This window comes from Nansenia antarctica (genome assembly GCF_963989245.1).
Source record: "Nansenia antarctica genome assembly, chromosome: 4".
Classification (NCBI taxonomy): Eukaryota; Metazoa; Chordata; class Actinopteri; order Argentiniformes; family Microstomatidae; genus Nansenia; species Nansenia antarctica.
The window spans coordinates 68,114,725-68,133,705 of NC_137689.1; the positions used below are offsets into that span (position 1 = coordinate 68,114,725).

Here is an 18,981-nt window from a genome sequence, read left to right on the forward strand (position 1 = left end):
TCAACACCATATCTGAGAAAATTGGAAAAGACATGTCTAACTGTCTACCAGCATGTCATGCACTCACTGGCTGTGACACAACAAGTAGTTTGTACAGAATAGGAAAGACAACAGGATTCACCAAACTCAAGACCCATCTCAGCAAACTCAAAGATCTGGCCCATTTTGGACTCTCTGCCAGCTTGGAAGAGTCTTTGCCAGTCACAAGAGAATTTGCGCTACTCCTTATTTCAGATGTACAGATGCTGTGCTAATTAAGTGACATACTGATCATTTCTATGCATAACTGAATGCATTGGGGAGCTGTTTAATTTTCAAAAGCATGCCCAGCAGGGTGTGGAACAAGGAAAGGTTATTGTATGATGTTGTAATAATAATGCTGTTTCTGTTGTTGCAGAGGCAGATGACGTTGCGCCTCCTTTCGTGTGGGGCGTGTCCACACACCTGATCAATCAGAACAGGTGTGTAACTCATCTTTAATTTTCCACCACACAATACAATGTCTTATTCTCCTCCACAGGATGCTTACTTCATAGGGTATTTATCATGTGAACTGTTCAAACTGGAGCAGTTGATTTAATGTCAAACCGGAGAACACCTTCCTTCTATCCTCCTTTACAGGGCTGAGAACACCTTCCTTCTATCCTAACAAACTGATCCTCCTTTACAGGCCCGAGTTGAGCACTACTACCAACCTTATCCCTGGACCCCGTGCTCCAAAGACCCTTCCCTGGAAAATGTGTAAGTAATATTTTACTGTCAGCCAGTTTGGTTACTGAAGCAAAATGTAAAGTGAACAAAAACATTCACATACCTACACACAAGATCTGCTGATTGTAGCTACTAATCCAACCCCACAACCACCCATCCACAAACGCACACACACACACACACACACACACACACACACACACACACACACACACACACACACGGCTAGTTTGCTTACTGTTTTATTTTTTTATTCTAGATCATGGGCCTCGTATTTGACTGCATGCTGATGAGAGGCATTCGCAGTGGCTATGAAGTCATGTGATCATTCTGCCAACAACTTGCTGGGGAGTGACTAAGTCATCTTCACTCACAGGTTTAATTAAGTAGATCAAAATTCATTAGGGAGAGCTTCATACAGTATGTAACTTTTATTTACACATTTCGTATTCTCAGTGTAAACACATTAAAATGTGTCCCTTTGTATTGATGAGGAAAATTGTCATTGCCAGGATATGAATGTCTAGCTGTTATTGGTTTTTTTGTTTAAAAAAAAAAAAAATCTTTAATTTAAATAGAGAAGCATTCTCAATTTAGCATTTGCACTATACTCTCCTTAGTTCTGTTATGGCATGTTCTTTTAACATTGATCTTCTGAATATATTCTATATTTTTCAGAAAAGTTTTGAGTCTGCATTTTTTTGTCTTGCTGGTTCCCCAATTCCTATTTGTATTAAAGACTCTTTAAAATACACTCTTGAATGTGTCTCTCTCCAATCATGATTTATTCACAAGCTCATAGAAGACTTTCACATAGACAATAAATATATTTATTTATCTGGCATCCCATCCCTGCTGTCTTTATAATAATAATGTTATTATTATATATTTGAATGCTTTATATTATATTATTGAATGCTTACATTGCAGACTGATGATCAGAAACCTGACCATGTGACTTGAACTGAACCAGTCTATAGCCTATGAATCAGCCCTGGAGTTTGTCTGGGTCAGGAAACACTCCTGGCCCTGCATAGTGGCCTACCTTTAGATATACCATACTGTTCAAATGATTGTGTCGAGACTGAATCTAATGCCACCTAGTGTCTCAAAAAAGAAAGTGTTGAATTGACCCATTTGTCAAACTGTACATTTGTGGGGTCAGGGAATCCAATGAAATAGGGTTCAAGGATGAAAACCCAATAGTTTTCTTCTTAGCATGACAATCTGGGGTAAAATATGCAAATTCCATTAGAAATTAAGTGTCATCAAGGTGATTTTCCAAATCTTTTATTTTAAATTGTTTTAAGAGGTCCAGTTACTTGCATAATGTTACATGTGTCCTTTAGTAGCATTATATTTAGACCAATCAGGTGCAACCTAAGCAAACCATGAGGTGCAAACACATCTGTAAAGTAGTGTCCAATGGTCACGGCACTTCCAGGACGAAGCATTTGGACAAGTACAGCACCATCCAGCACAGCTGCAGTTGTCACTGGTCTGTGGTTTTGGAGATCTCTGGGAACATAAGGTACTTGCATGCCAAAGGGGACATTTGTTGCATGAACTGAAGTCAAAAGTTGTTAACAGCCTCTAGTCTAGCAGGAAGGGCCCTCAGATTTTGAGATACCCCTACCCGAGGTAGAACAAATGACAACAATGATTTTTCTTATCTTTAGGGTCTCCCATTAATGAAATTGATTGTTGTCAAAAAATAAATGTGGGGAAAATATGTTTTTTGGGTTGTTCTTTAGAGCTACCCCAATCCCTGAAAAAGAGCCAAATTAGACCAGGCCGATTATGGGGAAGGTGACAAAAAAGCCCATAACTTGAGAAGGATCACTCTTTTCCTCTTCAGATTTGCTGAGGTATGAACCAGGTGGTTGTCCTACATCACCAAATAGTCAGACAACTATTTACCTAAATAAATACTGAATTATAGTCCTGTAAACCTAGCTTTAGTTTAGACGGAAATTTTACTTTTTGGTGACAGGAACATAGGACTCCATCACTTTTCTCTCATTTATCAGAAAAACAGAAATCCCTGAAAAATATATTGTCTGAATTGTCTAGGGTGCTATTGAACACTAACCAGTAGTTGTATGGAAATATCTCATACAGTTCTATTGCAAATGAGATTTCTTTAGACATAGGCCTACCTCTTCTCTGATAGTCAAATTCCGAATGGGGGATAAGTGGCATAATAGCCTGTAAGTTAAGAATGCTCACTCTAATGGTCATCATATTTGGAGAGGGAAATACCAGGTGGCTGAACTACATCACCAAATAGTCAGAATAAGAGTAACCCAATAAAATAAAGTGTATTAGTTCTAAATTGCAAGCCTCTAAACGTCTAAACTAAAGCTATGTTTACAGGACTATAATTCAGTATTTATTTAGGTAAATAGTTGTCTGACTATTTGGTGATGTAGGACAACCACCTGGTTCATACCTCAGCAGAGGAAAAGAGTGATCATTCTCAAGTTATGGGCTTTTTTGTCACCTTCCCCATAATCGGCCTGGTCTAATTTGGCTCTTTTTCAGGGATTGGGGTAGCTCTAAAGAACAACCAAAAAAACATATTTTCCCCCAAAATAAAATTTGACAACAATCAATTTCATTAATGGGAGACCCTAAAGATAACAAAAATAATTGTTGTCATTTGTTCTACCTCGGGTAGGGGTATCTCAAAATCTGAGGGCCCTTCCTGCTACACTATAATGTCAATCAGACACACAACATACAATTCAGAACAATACTTCATCCATTTCTAATATTTATCCTGCAGAACAGCACTCATACATGCGTGTGGCGGAAAAGGGTACTACACGGAGGCCAGGCCTCCTCTGCCCACCCATTTTCAGTGATTTGGCCAATCACATATTGCCATGAAAAAAATTGCATTACATTGACTTCTATGAGAAACCACTTTCCTAGGGGAGGCCTGGCCTCCGTGTAGTACCATTTTCCGCCACACGCGTGTATGAGTGCTGTAGGGGAGGCCTGGCCTCAATAGAAACGGATAGGGATTCTGGCCTGTAGGTGCTTTACAATTGCAATATTGGGTTTTAGCCATGGAAAAGATTTATGAACAAAACGGAAATAATATTAATAAATAATATTAATATAAAACAAATTAAAATATGTTTTTTGTTAAATAAAAATAAAAATAAAATATATAATTATTGCTTTTTTAAATCTCTCTCTCTTCTCTCAAATTATTGGAGAGGCCAGGCCTCCTCCACCTCTATGGAGGAGCCTCCACTGGTGATGACATAATACATGACTTCCGTGAGATTGAGGAAATTGTAGCCTACATGTTGTCGTTGCAGGAAATAGTAGTTGTAGACAAAAGTAAAACAAGACAATACCTTATTTTCATGTCTCCTATCAATTGAAATGATAAGAATGCATATATGACAATGGGCTGTGTTCGTGTAAACAGAAAAAGGCATCAGTCATTGTTATCTTGATAGCTAGCTACTGTAGAATATTACAGGCTGGCTCCACTACCAGCGTTGCGTCACCTCGCCTTCGGCGTTGCATTAACTATGACGTTCTACCTGCTCCACCGTCATTTGTCGCATATAAAAATATCTATTTTTCCACCTCAAGTATCAGCCGTTCGTCATCCATTTCTGCAACAAGCTTCAAGCACCTGTGGTGATTCACAATTCGCAATAGCTGCGACCAGGCACGAGCTATAGAGTAGTTGGCTACAAGCATTTTCAATCTGGTATCTTCTCTATTAGTGGATTAACCGCTGTGGTGATTTAACAGATGATAAAAAGACATCAAGAAGACTACAAACAGAGCAAAACAAGAAAACAACACCAGAAAACAACCAATATACAATTATAACCAACAACCAATGTACAATTGTAAATATATGTTCACGTTCGCCATCAGAAATCAAACTTTGCCGAATTTTTACTTTGGACGCAGCCAAACCCTTTTGTCTGTCTTACATGTAACGATGAATTGAGAATCAAGGACACTTATTTTTCGGGGGGTCTGGGGGTCCCCCCCCCGAAATTTTTTAAATAGTAGATTCAATTTCCTGCATTCTGGTGCGTTTTACACCCAAAATAATCTCCCTCTTTCTTTGTTTTTCCTTGGAGCTGGCATGGTCTGCAATTACTGACTACTATTATGTTTTGGTTTAACTCACAGAGGCCTGACACTGACACGTGGCACTTTTTAGGTACTTTATTAAATATGAAGATTCAAAAAGAATCAAAGAGTGAATTAGAAAAGAATGAGGTAACTTTGAGTCAACAAATTGAATAAAAAGTTATGAGGAAACATAAAATATGTACCTAGGCTACTCAGAGCCTATTACAATCAAACTTAGCCCTCTTCAGTGCATTGCAGAACATACAACTATAACAAACAAAAAAAATCAAAGAGTGAATTAGAGCTGTCTCCACTGCCCCTGCCTGCTGCCCCTGCCTCTGACTCACTCTCATTCTCAACCACCTATATCAGGAGAAATGGGGATGCATTGAGCACTTGTTCATATTGTTTTTCTCTAATAGAACATTTGACATAGAAATACAATCATCAATACAAAAAATACAATCACAAGCATTTTAGAAATAGAAAAATAAATGGAACAGGTGTTTTCTTCTTATTTTTTTTAACCCTAGCTCAAGCAATCAGATGCCAAATTGATTCTTTGGGTGGGTGCAATGGTCAAATTAAATTGTGCAAATGCTCAGGGCAATGAACACGGGCAGGAGATGCAATAATGACAGGACAGGTAAGCACTGTGAGGTGTTTGTCGCCATTCTGTGCTTTTGATGACATTTCGCCTGTGTCTGTTCTGCATTTAAACATGTCTAACCGCACTAGTAATGCCTAACAAAACTGCTAGTGCCATATAGCTGATCTAGCTCGTATTTGGTTGCTAGTAGGCTATGCTAATTCTATTGCTAATACAGAGAATGTCTCATAAGGTGCTAACATTCTTATCAGAAAAGCTGGCTGTGTTTGACCTTGGGAGAACGCAATGTTGCTGTTTGGCCACTCACGGGAAAACTTGGATGACTTTGACTTACTTTTCTCTTCTTAGAATTTTTTTCCCTTATATCCATCTTGGTGGATGATCTAAATATAGTCTTGCCTCAGTCTGAATGTTTTGAATCTGCGTGCGTGTCTGATTCTGCTGCTGCCGTGTTAAAAACAGAAGTAAAACGCGGAGTGGACTTCTGGATATGGGCAATCCCCTACTCATAAAGTGGAACGGATTTGATTGTGAAGCAATGAAAATAACGCTGACCAGTCATGCAACATATTTTTGATGGCAAATGTGGGGGGGTCCAAACGACCTTGTTTCAAAGGTGGGGGGGACACGTCCCCCCCCAAATATATGGTGGTGACGCCCATGCATGTACCTACTTCTGCAAATCTTCTAATAAAGTTTTCAATCAATCAATCAATATGTGAGGAAGAAAATAGTAGTTGTACATGTTACTGTCCATCTTTATGACTTGCACACAAACATGAAGACACACTACTGTAAACAGCTTTTTAAAATTCAAATTCAAATTGTAACTGTCTGTAACTGTTTCTGAAAATATGGTACGGGTAGGATACAATGCGTGCCGTACCGAACCGTACCGAACCGTACCGTACTGGTAAAAAGATTTCAGAATAAAAGTCAGAAAAAAAAAGTTTCAGAATAAAAGTCAGAAAAAAAGTTTCTGAATAAAAGTCCGGAAAAAAAGTTTCAGAATAAAAGTCTGAAAAAAAAGGTTTCTGAATAAAAGTCTGAAAAAAAAGTTTCTGAATAAAAGTCCGGAAAGAAAGTTTCAGAATAAAAGTCTGACTTTTATTTAAGTGTGTGTTGTAACTTTATAGTTAGTTAGATAGTTAAAATAGATTGATTAATATGTTACATGATTGATTCACAGTTAAAATAGATTGATTAATGTGTTACATGATTGATTCACAGTTCAAATAGATTGATTAATATGTTACATGATTGATTGACAGAAGTACATTTCTGTTGTATTAGCTATGAAGAAGAACTGCAGGTTCCAGAATGTCTTGTAGAAAGATGTCATATAAGTTGACAGTTTGTTGTTTTTGAGAAATGTGAATTGTACATTGAATTGAATATCTAATAGCTCGTTTTATTGAAAAAGAAAGTGATCACAAGTGTATGTCAGCAGATTTGTATATAAAGAACCTTTTGCTTGATATCACCAGTCATAGCCATCATTTCAGAAGGTAGAAATACTACACTGTGACTCGTAATGTTGTATGTATGTAATGTTAATAAATAATAGGCACAAACTGATGTTGCAAAAGGTCAAAACTATAGCTGCATTTACTTCCCTGTGTTTAAATGAGTCCTCTTGCTCTTCTATTTGACCTACTCCACATTTTCATAGCGTTATCGTAACATGTATTCTTACCAGTAGCAGCTGGTCAAAACCATATCATTTACTGCTTTTTATAAAGCGATAAAAGTGATATTGAGCAGAATTAAGTTCAGCCTACTGGTCCGGCCCTCCACAATAGTCCCGGTTTCTCATGTGGCCCATTGTGAAAATTAATTGCCCACCCCTGGTATAGACCCTAGGCCTAATGGATTTATTAGCCCCCCCCCCCCCACTCAGTATCACCACCAGCCGCCACTGCTGAGGCCTATGACTTTGTTAGGGTACATCGCTGCACCTTCCTTACCATGTAACATAGCAGCAACCACTGTCACTGATACCGCCACTGCTAAAAAAATTAAGAAAATAAAAAATCACGACATATTCATGTGCAAAACAGAAAAACAGTGGGCGAACCAGAAACGTTGTCATATGTTATTTAGTAAATTAACACAAGTATATTGATTATTTAAAACATATCAGAGGTACTTAAGTATACATGTATAAGGTCATGGCTTGGTTGCCATGGTTCCATAAGGACACTTGGGGGCGGCAGAGACCGCCTCATGAACTAACAGGCGAATCTTTTTTTTCCATTTAGATTTTAGGCCATTTTTAAATATATTTATTTTAATTCTTCACATCTCGACACAAGACAAGCACATTATAAACAATAACAACAAATTCAACACAGTAAAATACACAAGAAAACAGGTGAATCTTATTGTTTAATTATGACCTTTCTATTTAAATAGTTTTTTGTGCGATCCCTGTGTGGTAGCTTGACTCTCACCAGTGTTATGTTCTTACATGGTCCTCATGGACATGTCTTGGTAATTGAATTGAATTGAATATAACTTAATTGTCCAACAAGGTGGAACATTGTCTTCGGTTCACCAAATTGAAAAATCAACACAAGAAACCAGAAGGCAACCAGCACGCCATAAAACACAAACAGGCATAGACAGGGTTGCACATTAGAAACACATCAAAACAGTTCATGTCTGTGGCTTCCGTCTTGTTGGTCACTTTGCAGAATTAAGGATGCTAATGGCACTTGGAATGAAGGACTTGAATACAGGGGAACTCTATAGCGCCTCCCAGAGCTCAAGAGCTCAAACTGGCTGAATAAAGGATGGGAGCTGTCTGCCAAGAGACTCCTGGCCTTCTCCCTTGTCCTTTCTGTGAGGAGTACAGTCAAGGGCTTTTGGGGTTTGCCCACTACCTTGCTGGCCATTGACACAATGCGAGAGAGTTTATTCTTAAGTTTACAGTTCAGGTGACCGAACCAAACAGGAAAATGAAACGTTAAAACACTCTCAATAAGAATGTTGCACACCAGCTCTAAAGTCTGCTGACTGACACCGAAGCCCTGGAGTCTTCTCAGAAGATAGAGTCGCTGGGAACATTTCTTGAAAACATGCCACCGGGCTTGCAGACCTCTAATGCATGTTATAACGAGCTAATCTCTTTGCACTTTAATATTGCAATATGACATGCACATGTTATAACAAGCTAGTGCTAGCTACGTTTGTTTAAAGTGTCGCTAGGGACAAAAAGTAGTAACAAATTACCCAGTTGTATAAGGTAACATTAAAATTAAAATTAATTGGCCATGACAATAGTGTCTTTTTCAGCAATGAAGAAATAACAAACAAATGCCTCATACAAAATCAACAAAAAGTCAACAAAGAACACATCCACCAAGGATGGTATTCTAATCAAATTAAAGTCACCATATCAAAATCTTACAGTATAAAGGTGACTATTACAGCACAAAAAGCATGGCTCATAAAACAAAATGGTGGGAACTATTGTGATAATCACAACAGCTGTTGATGATGAGCACTCAGTGTCTTTTAGGCATTCTGTCTCTGGGGATTGGCTGTCACTAGTCCAGGTGACCCCTGCTGGTTGGTGGTGGGTGGATTCCCCAGACTAGGAAGATCTCTCTCCTGGTTTGAAAAAAATACAGAAAACAAAGAGACACACACACAGACAATGCCATCCTAATGACAGCCGTCACAAAAGAGAACAAATGCCATTAGCATCTAATTTCTACATCTGCAGCAAAGACAGTGTGTTCCTGCACATATTTACATTTGCCGGTTGACTGACGACTGAGTGAAATGTTTGCTACACAGGTGTCCCAGTTTAGAGGGGTGGCTGTGGCTCAGGAGGTAGAACCGGCTTCTAATGATGGCAAGGTCGGGGGAGGGGCAGTCCAGGAGGATGGTGTCCTAGGTCGGGGGAGGGGCAGTCCAGGAGGATGGTGTCCAAGGTCGGGGGAGGGGCAGTCCAGGAGGATGGTGTCCAAGGTCGGGGGAGGGGCAGTCCAGGAGGATGGTGTCCAAGGTCGGGGGAGGGGCAGTCCAGGAGGATGGTGTCCAAGGTCGGGGGAGGGGCAGTCCAGGAGGATGGTGTCCAAGGTCGGGGGAGGGGCAGTCCAGGAGGATGGTGTCCAAGGTCGGGGGAGGGGCAGTCCAGGAGGATGGTGTCCAAGGTCGGGGGAGGGGCAGTCCAGGAGGATGGTGTCCAAGGTCGGGGGAGGGGCAGTCCAGGAGGATGGTGTCCAAGGTCGGGGGAGGGGGAGTCCAGAGTCCAGGAGGATGGTGTCCATCAGGTAGTCTCACAATGAGAATGTTCCAGAACATCGGTTTTGAGCAGTTGCTCATCAGTGCCTTTCAATAACTGTTGCATGATGGGAATACATTGTGTCTGACTTGCTAAAGAATGACCAGGGATACCCCAGAGTTAGTGTGTAAGGGAGAGTGTGTAAGGGTGAGTGTCAGTGTGTGTAAGGGAGAGTGTGTGAGGGTGAGTGTCAGTGCGTGTAAGGGAGAGTGTGTGAGGGTGAGTGTCAGTGTGTGTAAGGGAGAGTGTGTGAGGGTGAGTGTCAGTGCGTGTAAGGGAGAGTGTGTGAGGGTGAGTGTCAGTGTGTGTAAGGGAGAGTGTGTGAGGGTGAGTGTCAGTGCGTGTAAGGGAGAGTGTGTGAGGGTGAGTGTCAGTGTGTGTAAGGGAGAGTGTGTGAGGGTGAGTGTCAGTGTGTGTAAGGGAGAGTGTGTGAGGGTGAGTGTCAGTGTGTGTAAGGGAGAGTGTGTGAGGGTGAGTGTCAGTGTGTGTAAGGGAGAGTGTGTGAGGGTGAGTGTCAGTGTGTGTAAGGGAGAGTGTGTGAGGGTGAGTGTCAGTGTGTTTAAGGGAGAGTGTGTGAGAGTGAGTGTCAGTGTGTGTAAGGGAGAGTGTGTGAGAGTGAGTGTCAGTGTGTGTTAAGGGAGAGTGTGTGAGGGGGAGTGTCAGTGTGTGTAAGGGAGAGTGTGTGAGGGTGAGTGTCAGTGCGTGTAAGGGAGAGTGTGTGAGGGTGAGTGTCAGTGTGTTTAAGGGAGAGTGTGTGAGGGTGAGTGTCAGTGTGTGTAAGGGAGAGTGTGTGAGGGTGAGTGTCAGTGTGTGTAAGGGAGAGTGTGTGAGGGTGAGTGTCAGTGTGTGTAAGGGAGAGTGTGTGAGAGTGAGTGTCAGTGTGTGTAAGGGAGAGTGTGTGAGAGTGAGTGTCAGTGTGTGTGAGGGAGTGTGTGAGGGTGAGTGTCAGTGTGTGTAAGGGAGAGTGTGTGAGGGTGAGTGTCAGTGTGTGTAAGGGAGAGTGTGTGAGGGTGAGTGTCAGTGTGTGTAAGGGAGAGTGTGTGAGGGTGAGTGTCAGTGTGTGTGCATGATTGTGCAAACAACCCAGTTAGCAGCACCCGCCATATCTTCTGTTTAGAGTAATGCAAAAAGGCAAGCACATATGGTATTTTCCATGTACTTTACATTTGTTTTATTACTTTATCATATAAACAAATACAATCTGTATTAAAATCAACAAAAGATGATTGCAAAGATTTGATTTCATAACAGATCTGTGCAAATAAATTCATTAGTTTTGCCAACCCCAACCCACCCCTCTGCCAACCTTCTCTATTATGATTGTGAAAACTGTCTGTTTTGTTCTGGATTTGTCCTATAATTTTACAATATTTCTTTCTTTCTTTTCCAGCTGTAACAGACATGAGTGAAGTACAGTATATTCACACCCTGCATTAACACACTTTTACTGTATCAAGCCTTTGGGGGAAGCATTGAAACAAGATGTTAACTAACCATACCTCACTGCATTCAAAGTACATACTGTAGGGTGTGTTCACTAACAAACAATGTTTCATTTCAGTTCGAACTGCAACCAAATAGAACATTTCAGCCCACTGTTTCTATGAACCAAGCCACGGTCAGTCTGTTTCTGTTTTAGTACAGTAGTAGCTAATATTAACTAGCGCTATTGAACATTATACAGTCAGTCAGATAGAGGACAGTGAGAGAGGGTGAAAGGGTGCAGCATCTCAGATTGCTAGCTAACATTAGATAGCGTTGTTGAACGCCACACAGTCAGTCAGACTCAGAACAGTGAGAGAGTGCAACATCTCAGATTGCTATAGCCACAGCATGAAGAAGTGAAGTTGCCAGAAGCCACAGGTCTGGGGTCAGTTTTGCTTCTTTCCCCATGTATGGAGAATGTTAGGATTTGGGAATCATAAGCTGACCCTAGATCTGTGCCTAGGGGAAACTTTACCCCGGAGCTGGTCAGACAGGAAGTCCCTCACAGTGAGAGGAAGTGGAGCGGCCATTGGTTCAGAAGGTTGAGGTCTGAGTAAAGTCCAAAGAAAAATACTTTTTCAAAAGGCAATGTGGTGATATTGTTGTCCAGTCAGGTGTGGAAAGTGCTACGGAGAAAAGAGAGAGAGACAGACAAGAGAGAAACAAAAGCGAGGAGAGAGAAATAGAGAAAAACATCTGCACAGAGAGGCAAAAAGTTGGTTGCTAGGTTTTGTACAGTAGTACAACAGAAATTGTGCAGGAATATACTCTGCATACTAAGGCCGTACTCATTGACATGCTTGCCTGTGCAGTGCAACAGCAGAGTGTACAGTGTGTGTGTGTGTGTGTGTGTATGTGTGTGTCTGTTGTTTTTTTGGCAGTACAGTATGATTCATGTAAATGATAACTGTTGTGGAGATCCCCATTGTTCACACATCTACCACAGTGTCTACTGAGTCATGGGTGAATTTATGACAACAAACTTAAACTTGACCTAGAACAGTGTCTACTGTCTGTGAGCTGTGTAGTTGAAGGCCTGTGTCGCAACAAGAGAATCACTGTCACTGAGATACATGTTAGGCTGCAGGTGAAGACATCTGCACACTGTGAGGTATTGGTTTTGGTTTAGGAAACGATTCAATCCAAACCGATTTCCCCGGATACGTCAGACATCATTCCACCAGCAGAGGCGGGTAAATGGAGGAAAGCATTCTCTCAATATAAAGTCAAATCATCAAATATGCAGTTTGGTGTCTTTCTGTTTCACATTCACATTGTTTTGTCAAATACACATACAGTACTATACACATCTTTTAAAGAATGATGTCTTTTAATAATCACTGAAAGCCGGAGACCAGGTTTGATTGAATATTGCCCTTAGGTATAATACTGTAGGAGTGTTCTCTATGGCCGGGTGTACATTGAGGACCTGTGTTAACCTCTGGTTTGTAACGTTATGAAGGAGAGCTGAGAGAATGACATCCTCAAAGAAGAGGAATCACCTACAATGGTTCTAAATGGCGACGAGACATTTCTGGTATAAAATAATAACACTTAAAATAATTTGCAGTCAAACCTTTAGATAACAAACAGGCTAAAACATGTTTTTAAAGCTAACATATCAAGTAATGAAACTAAGTGGGAGACATTCTAGTAAATAAATGGCCTGTTAGGATAGTCAGTTTATCTTATAGTGCTCTCAAAAAATATAAAAGTACACATTTTCTCCACCCAGCATCTTTCAGTGGAAGAATTCTTAATTGTCAGTCATTTCGATGTTTCGATGTCATTCTCCAGCAATGATTGACAGCTGTCGTCCGTCATGAGTCATGACATCCTCTTGGCCACACATCCTGTCAGGCAGCCAATGAGCTTGCAGCTATCACAGCAAAGTGCCTGCCATATACGAGTATGTGCCCAATAGTACTGCAGGGGTGTCTCTAGGTTGGTAGGATAAGCTGCATTGTAAGAGCTTCATCTCACAGAGAATTCAGGTGAGTTCTTAGTTCTCTCACAGCGCGTCCCTGTGAGTTCTCACGGAGGGGTCGAGTTCTCATAGCGAGGTCTCGTTGGTGTGTGGCCGTGAGTTCTCCTCCTCCAATAGGGCGATTCGTTGTTTGAGCATGCGGACCTGCGTCTCGTGGCGTTCCACCATGGCCATCATCTGAGCCTCCAGCTTCTTCAGCTTGTTCTGGTGCTTCTTCTTAGCCTTCTCATAGGCTGCCACCAGGTTACTGCAGGGGGGGGGGGGGGGGAGAGAGAGAGTCAGCCACAAAGCCATGCAATAGTTACAATTCTAACATTGACTTTTTGACTGTCAATCGTCTGTGTGAAAGAACAGAACTTGTTAAAAGGAGAACTTTGGTCTAGGAGAGGAGTGGGCTTAGATACACACATTAGCTAGGAAGCTGAACTGGGAAACTGACCGCAGATCACCGAAATCACACTGAATGAGAGGAGAGAGGTGCAGTTCTCTCTTTTCATCACTAGAGGGCAGTATTACCATGAAATCCAGCTGGTAGTCCTTAACTCTCTTAGAAGCAACTCAAATAAATAATTACTTGTCTCCAATTCAAATGTCCATTAGTTGCTTGGAAGGATTTAATCAATTGTGTGAAATGTCACAAACCAGTGGAGGAAGTAGAAGAATCAGTAGAATCAGCGGACCAGCTCATTGTAATGCATGAAATGGAATAAGGAATGGATGTTTAATACCATCCATCATTCCATTCCATGCGTTACAATGAGCCTGTCCTCAGATTTCTACCTCCCCCAGCCTCCCTCCCTCCCAGTCACACAACACAACATCCCCCCCCCGCCACCCTCTTCCTCCTGTGAGTGTTGCCATGGTTACCTGTTGGCCCGTTTGAGGTCGTTGACGAACTCGGCGCTCTGCTGGTGTCGAACCTCACTACTCTTGGTCAGTCTCTCCAACGCTGCCACCAGCTCCTGAACACGCCCCTTCAGCTTCTTCTCCCTGAGAGCAACACACACACACACACACACACACACACACACACACACACACACACACACACACACACATACAGAGATAAGTATCACACACACACACACACACACACACACACACACACACACACACGCAGATAAGCATCACACGCACACACAGACATGGACAAATTTGTTGGTACCCTTACAGCTCATTGAAACAATGCTTCATTCCTCCTGAAAAGTGATGACATTAAAAGCTATTTTCTCATGTCTACCTGCATGCCTTTGGTATGTCATAGAGTAAAGCAAAGAAACTGTGAAAAGAGATAAATGATTGCTAAATAGATCAATTATATTCTAAAATGGCCTGGACAGATTTGTTGGTACCCCTTAGAAAAGATAATAAATAATTGGATTATAGCGATATTTCAAACTAACTGTTTTCTTTAATTGGTATCACACGTCTTCAATCGTAGAATCAGTCATTCAGCCTATTTAAATGGAGAAAAGTAGTCACTCTGCTGTTTGGTATCATTGTGCACACCACTGAACATGAGGGGTAGTGGTGGTCTAGTGGTGGTCTAGTGGTGGTCTAGTGGATAGTGAGTTGGACTTGTGATCGGAAGGTTGTGAGTTCAAATCCCGCCTGAAACCACACCACTACTAGTGTGCCCTTGGGTAAGGCACTTAGCCTTCAATTACTCCAGGGGGAATGTCCCTGTAATTCGTAATTGTAAGTCGCTTTGGATAAAAGCGTCTGCTAAATGGCAAAATTAAATTAATTAATTTGAACATGGACCAGAGAAAGCAGAGAGAGTTGTCTGAGGAGATGAGCAAGTGATAAAAAAAAAAAAAAAAGATAGATAAGCATGTTAAAGGTAAAGGCTAATAGACCATCTCCAAGCAGCTTGATGTTCCTGTGACTACAGTTGCAAATATTATAATGAAGTTTAAGGTCTATGGGACTGTAGCCAATCTCCCTGGACGCGACTGCAAGAGGAAAACCGACCCCAGATTGAACAGAAAGGATAGTGCAAATGTAGAAAAAGAGCCACGGACAACTTCCAAAGAGGTACAAGCTGAACTCCAAGGTCAAGGTACATCAGTGTCTGATCGCACCATCCGTCACTTTTTGAGTGACAGCGGGCTCCATGGAAGAAGACGAGGAGGAGGAAAGAAAAGCATAAAAAAGTCAGGGCTCCCACGGGTCCTTGAAATCCTTGAAAGTTAGTGAATTTCAGAAAAAAATATCAAGGCCTTAAAAGTTTTTGAAAATAGACATGGGTCATTGAAAGTGCTTGAATTCCTCTCTCTCTCTCTAAAAAATAAATAAAAATAAATGTTATGGTACATGTGGGAATACGGTACATGTGGGAAAGCTAGGGTTAGGGTTAGGTGCTAGGGTGCTAGGGTTAGGGTTAGACATGCCAGCATGTACCAAGTCGACGTAGCACCTAACCCTAACCCTATTTTTACCGTATTCCCACATGTACCGTAACATATATATATTCAAAAATGTTTTACTTAGCTCGTCAACTAGTAAATAAGTCTCTGTATTGCTTAACTTAACACATATTTCACAATACCGTATATTGTTTTGCTGTGCTGTGGTAGAGAAGGCAAAAGCCTCTCTTTTTAATTGTTGTCTGTGAGCAGATAGTTCCTATTATATAATCTAATCTAAATATAATCTAATCTAATCTAAATATAATCTAATCGAAATCTAGATCTGTCTCAAGATCTATGTCGTGTATTTGAAGGAATTGAGTCTTGAAAGGCCTTGAAAAGTGCTTGAATGTGATGTTTCAGAAGGTGTGGGATCCCTGTAAAATGCATATTGACAAGCCACAATGCTTCTGGGAGAATGTCCTTGGGACGGATGGGTCAAAACTGGAGCTTTGCTCAGGAAGAGTGGGCCAAACTACCTGTTGACAGGTTCAGAAGAGTCTCATTGAGATTGATTGCAGTGATTGCCTCTAAAGGTTGTGCAACAAAATATTAGGTTACGGGTCCCATCATTTTTGTCCATGCCATTTTTATTTGTTTTATTATTTAACATATTCTGTTGAATCAAAAATCTAAAGCAAAATCTGATTTCTAGTTGAGAAAATTGTGGGTTCTTCTTTTTTTCGTTGAAGGGTACCAACAAATGTGTCCACATCTGTACACACACACACACACACACACACACACACACACACACACACAGATAAGTATCACACAAGCACAAACTGTGTCCTACCGTCTCAGTGCGTTAGTGAGTTCTGCAGCCAGGTCACTGTCGTTCAGCGTCCTCAGGTCAGACAGACTGATGGCTGGAGAGTCACCACTGTCCTGAAGGTCAACACACAACACAACCCAGTCATGACATCATACTCTACACAAGAGCCACACAACATGATCAAAGTCTCTGTCAACTGATCCCAGATCAGGTCATGGAACAACTTCTACCTCAAGCTGCTGGGAGGAACACATCCGACAAAAAACATTACAACTGTAGTAAAATCCCTCAGCCATTAGAGGGCGGTACTGTCATTTAAAACCATCACTTCTCCCCTAAGTATTGCTACTTTGGATCTGGACTATTCAGCAATACAGCAACATTCACACTGGACAAGATCTGTGAGAGCATTAATTTAGGATGCTACATGCCTTATCGAGTTACAGGTATGTTGTCATGCATTCAGGGCCTGCTACGCTGCTATCCTGATTAGATTAGAGGCCTGTTGATGGGAGATAGAGACATGGCTTCCATTATGGGAGTGGGGAAATGGATATAGGAGGAGCGGAGGGAGGGAGAGAGGGATGGAGGGAGGGATGTATGGAGGAGAGAGAGAGAGGGATAGATGAAAGGTGGGATGGAGGGGAGGGAGGGGGACAGATATGGAGGGAGGGATGGATGGAGGGAGAGTAGAGGTGAATAGATGGGGGGAGGGATGGATGGGATGGAGGGAGGGAGCCTTACTGATGCGCCCTTATGGGAAACATGGTTATTGATGTGATGGGTAAATATAGGGTGTGTGTGTCGTTCGGATAATGTAAAGTGTGCACTTTGCGTGATTAGGCTTATGTGTGTGTGTGCGTTTGTGTGTGTGTGTGTGTGTGTGTGTGTGTGTGTGTCTGTTGATGCATGTCACAAACATCCGCCACTCCTAGTGATGAATGGCTCTGATCATGGGCTCTGGCAGAGGGGAATGATCTAACACGGTGTGTGTTAGTGTGTGTCTGTGCATCAGTGTGTGTGTGTGTGTGTGTGTGTCTATGCAGCAGTGTGTGTGCGCGCCTATGTGTGTGCGTCCACTGCCACACACAGCAGGAGGTGTTAGAATGGTGGCCACTGTTAGATTGAATCTAACAAGCCATTTGGGTGCCCTGACAAAAGGGGTCCTCCTGCAGATATAAAAGGTAGGAGGATGGAAAGGAGGGGAGGGAGGGAAAGAAAGCCATGATGGAGAGAGAGAAAGAAAGGGGATAAAAGGTAGCGATTCAGCCCTTCATACTGCAGACTGTTAGTGGGTAACGCACACACACACACACACACACACACACACACACACACACACACACACACACACACGGCTTGCTCCTAGCAACCCAGGATTGAGCCCTATTGAACCAAAGTAGAAGTGCTGATAGGGAAGGAGAGGGGGATGGAGGGAGATGGAGGGAGGGAGGTGGGTGGGAGGAAGGGGTGGCGCGATAGGGCTAGAGGTTTGAGGCTGTGTCACACACACACACACACACACACACACACACACACACACACACACAAAGAGAGTGGAAGATGTGTGTGTGTGTGTGTGTGTGTCTCAGGGACGTGCGGTCAGGAGAAGCAGGGGAGGCAGTCTCACCAGTTATACTCCAATGAAAATAGCTGTTACGAAAAGTGAAAGAAATAGAATAATAAATATATATCATTTATAATATAATATAATAATATAATAAATAAATAAACATTTGCCCTGTATTTTCTGTATGATTTCAATCATTTCTTATAGTCAAAATCGCTAAATTTGCGGAGCTCGGCTGCAAATACAGGGAGAAACGAGAGACGCGGCAGCGACAAGCCCAGCATCACCTGAGAAACCTCTCAGAAACTGGACGCAGTGCAGGCAATAAGCGTGCGTCTGTTACAAACTGCAATGAAAAAGCACCAGGGACGGCAGCTATCACGTCTGCTTGACTGAGGGGTGTGTATTGAGCCCACATAATTGACGTCCCTCCACATTAGCTAGCTCTAGCAAAAAACTGCACTTGCGCTGCAAAAATGAAAAGCGTTATATCTAACCTTAAAAATGTCTCAAAATGGGACTTTCAATCAAAACAGGGAGGGATAAACAATGGAAGACCAATGCCTGAGCTTAAGGACCTACTTACAAAGAGACAGGAAATAACACTTGTTTCAAATGGAGTGGTACTGCAACTCGTCCTGACTGTCAATGCACAGCTAGCCATAGTACAGGTAAGTAAAGGTAAGACCATGCAATATATATGTATATACTGTATATACTATTCATTTGTGTTGAATGAGTATGAATAGTGCAGTTGCGTTTGCCTATAAAAGGTTACGTAAGTAACCTCTATTTGTGTGTCACCTGTATGCGTGTGCAAAGAATGCTGATATGAAATATGAAACATATGGTAGCCTATAGTGTTGTACAACCTGCCAATTGAATGGTGAATTTAAGCTACCTCTATCGGGTTCATATGTGTGTAAATCTGGCTCTGATAGCCAGTGCCTCCCCAACCATTGACCTCACCGCAAGTCATTGGTGTGTGTGTGTGTGTGTGTGTGTGATGCATGGTGCATGGT

General features: G+C 41.8%; 1 protein-coding gene across 1 annotated transcript in view; it reads right to left on the reverse strand.

The window, feature by feature from the left end:
• Positions 1 to 13,269: 13,269 nt before the first annotated feature.
• mcc (MCC regulator of WNT signaling pathway) overlaps positions 13,270 to 18,981 on the reverse strand; it is a gene marked incomplete at both ends in the record, with an annotated part of 90,509 nt that continues 84,797 nt past the window's right edge. The window contains 3 exons of the mRNA XM_080530136.1: positions 13,270 to 13,450; positions 14,071 to 14,193; positions 16,411 to 16,502. Coding sequence (XP_080386262.1) covers positions 13,270 to 13,450; positions 14,071 to 14,193; positions 16,411 to 16,502 — 396 coding nt within the window. The remainder of the gene's footprint in view (positions 13,451 to 14,070; positions 14,194 to 16,410; positions 16,503 to 18,981) is intronic.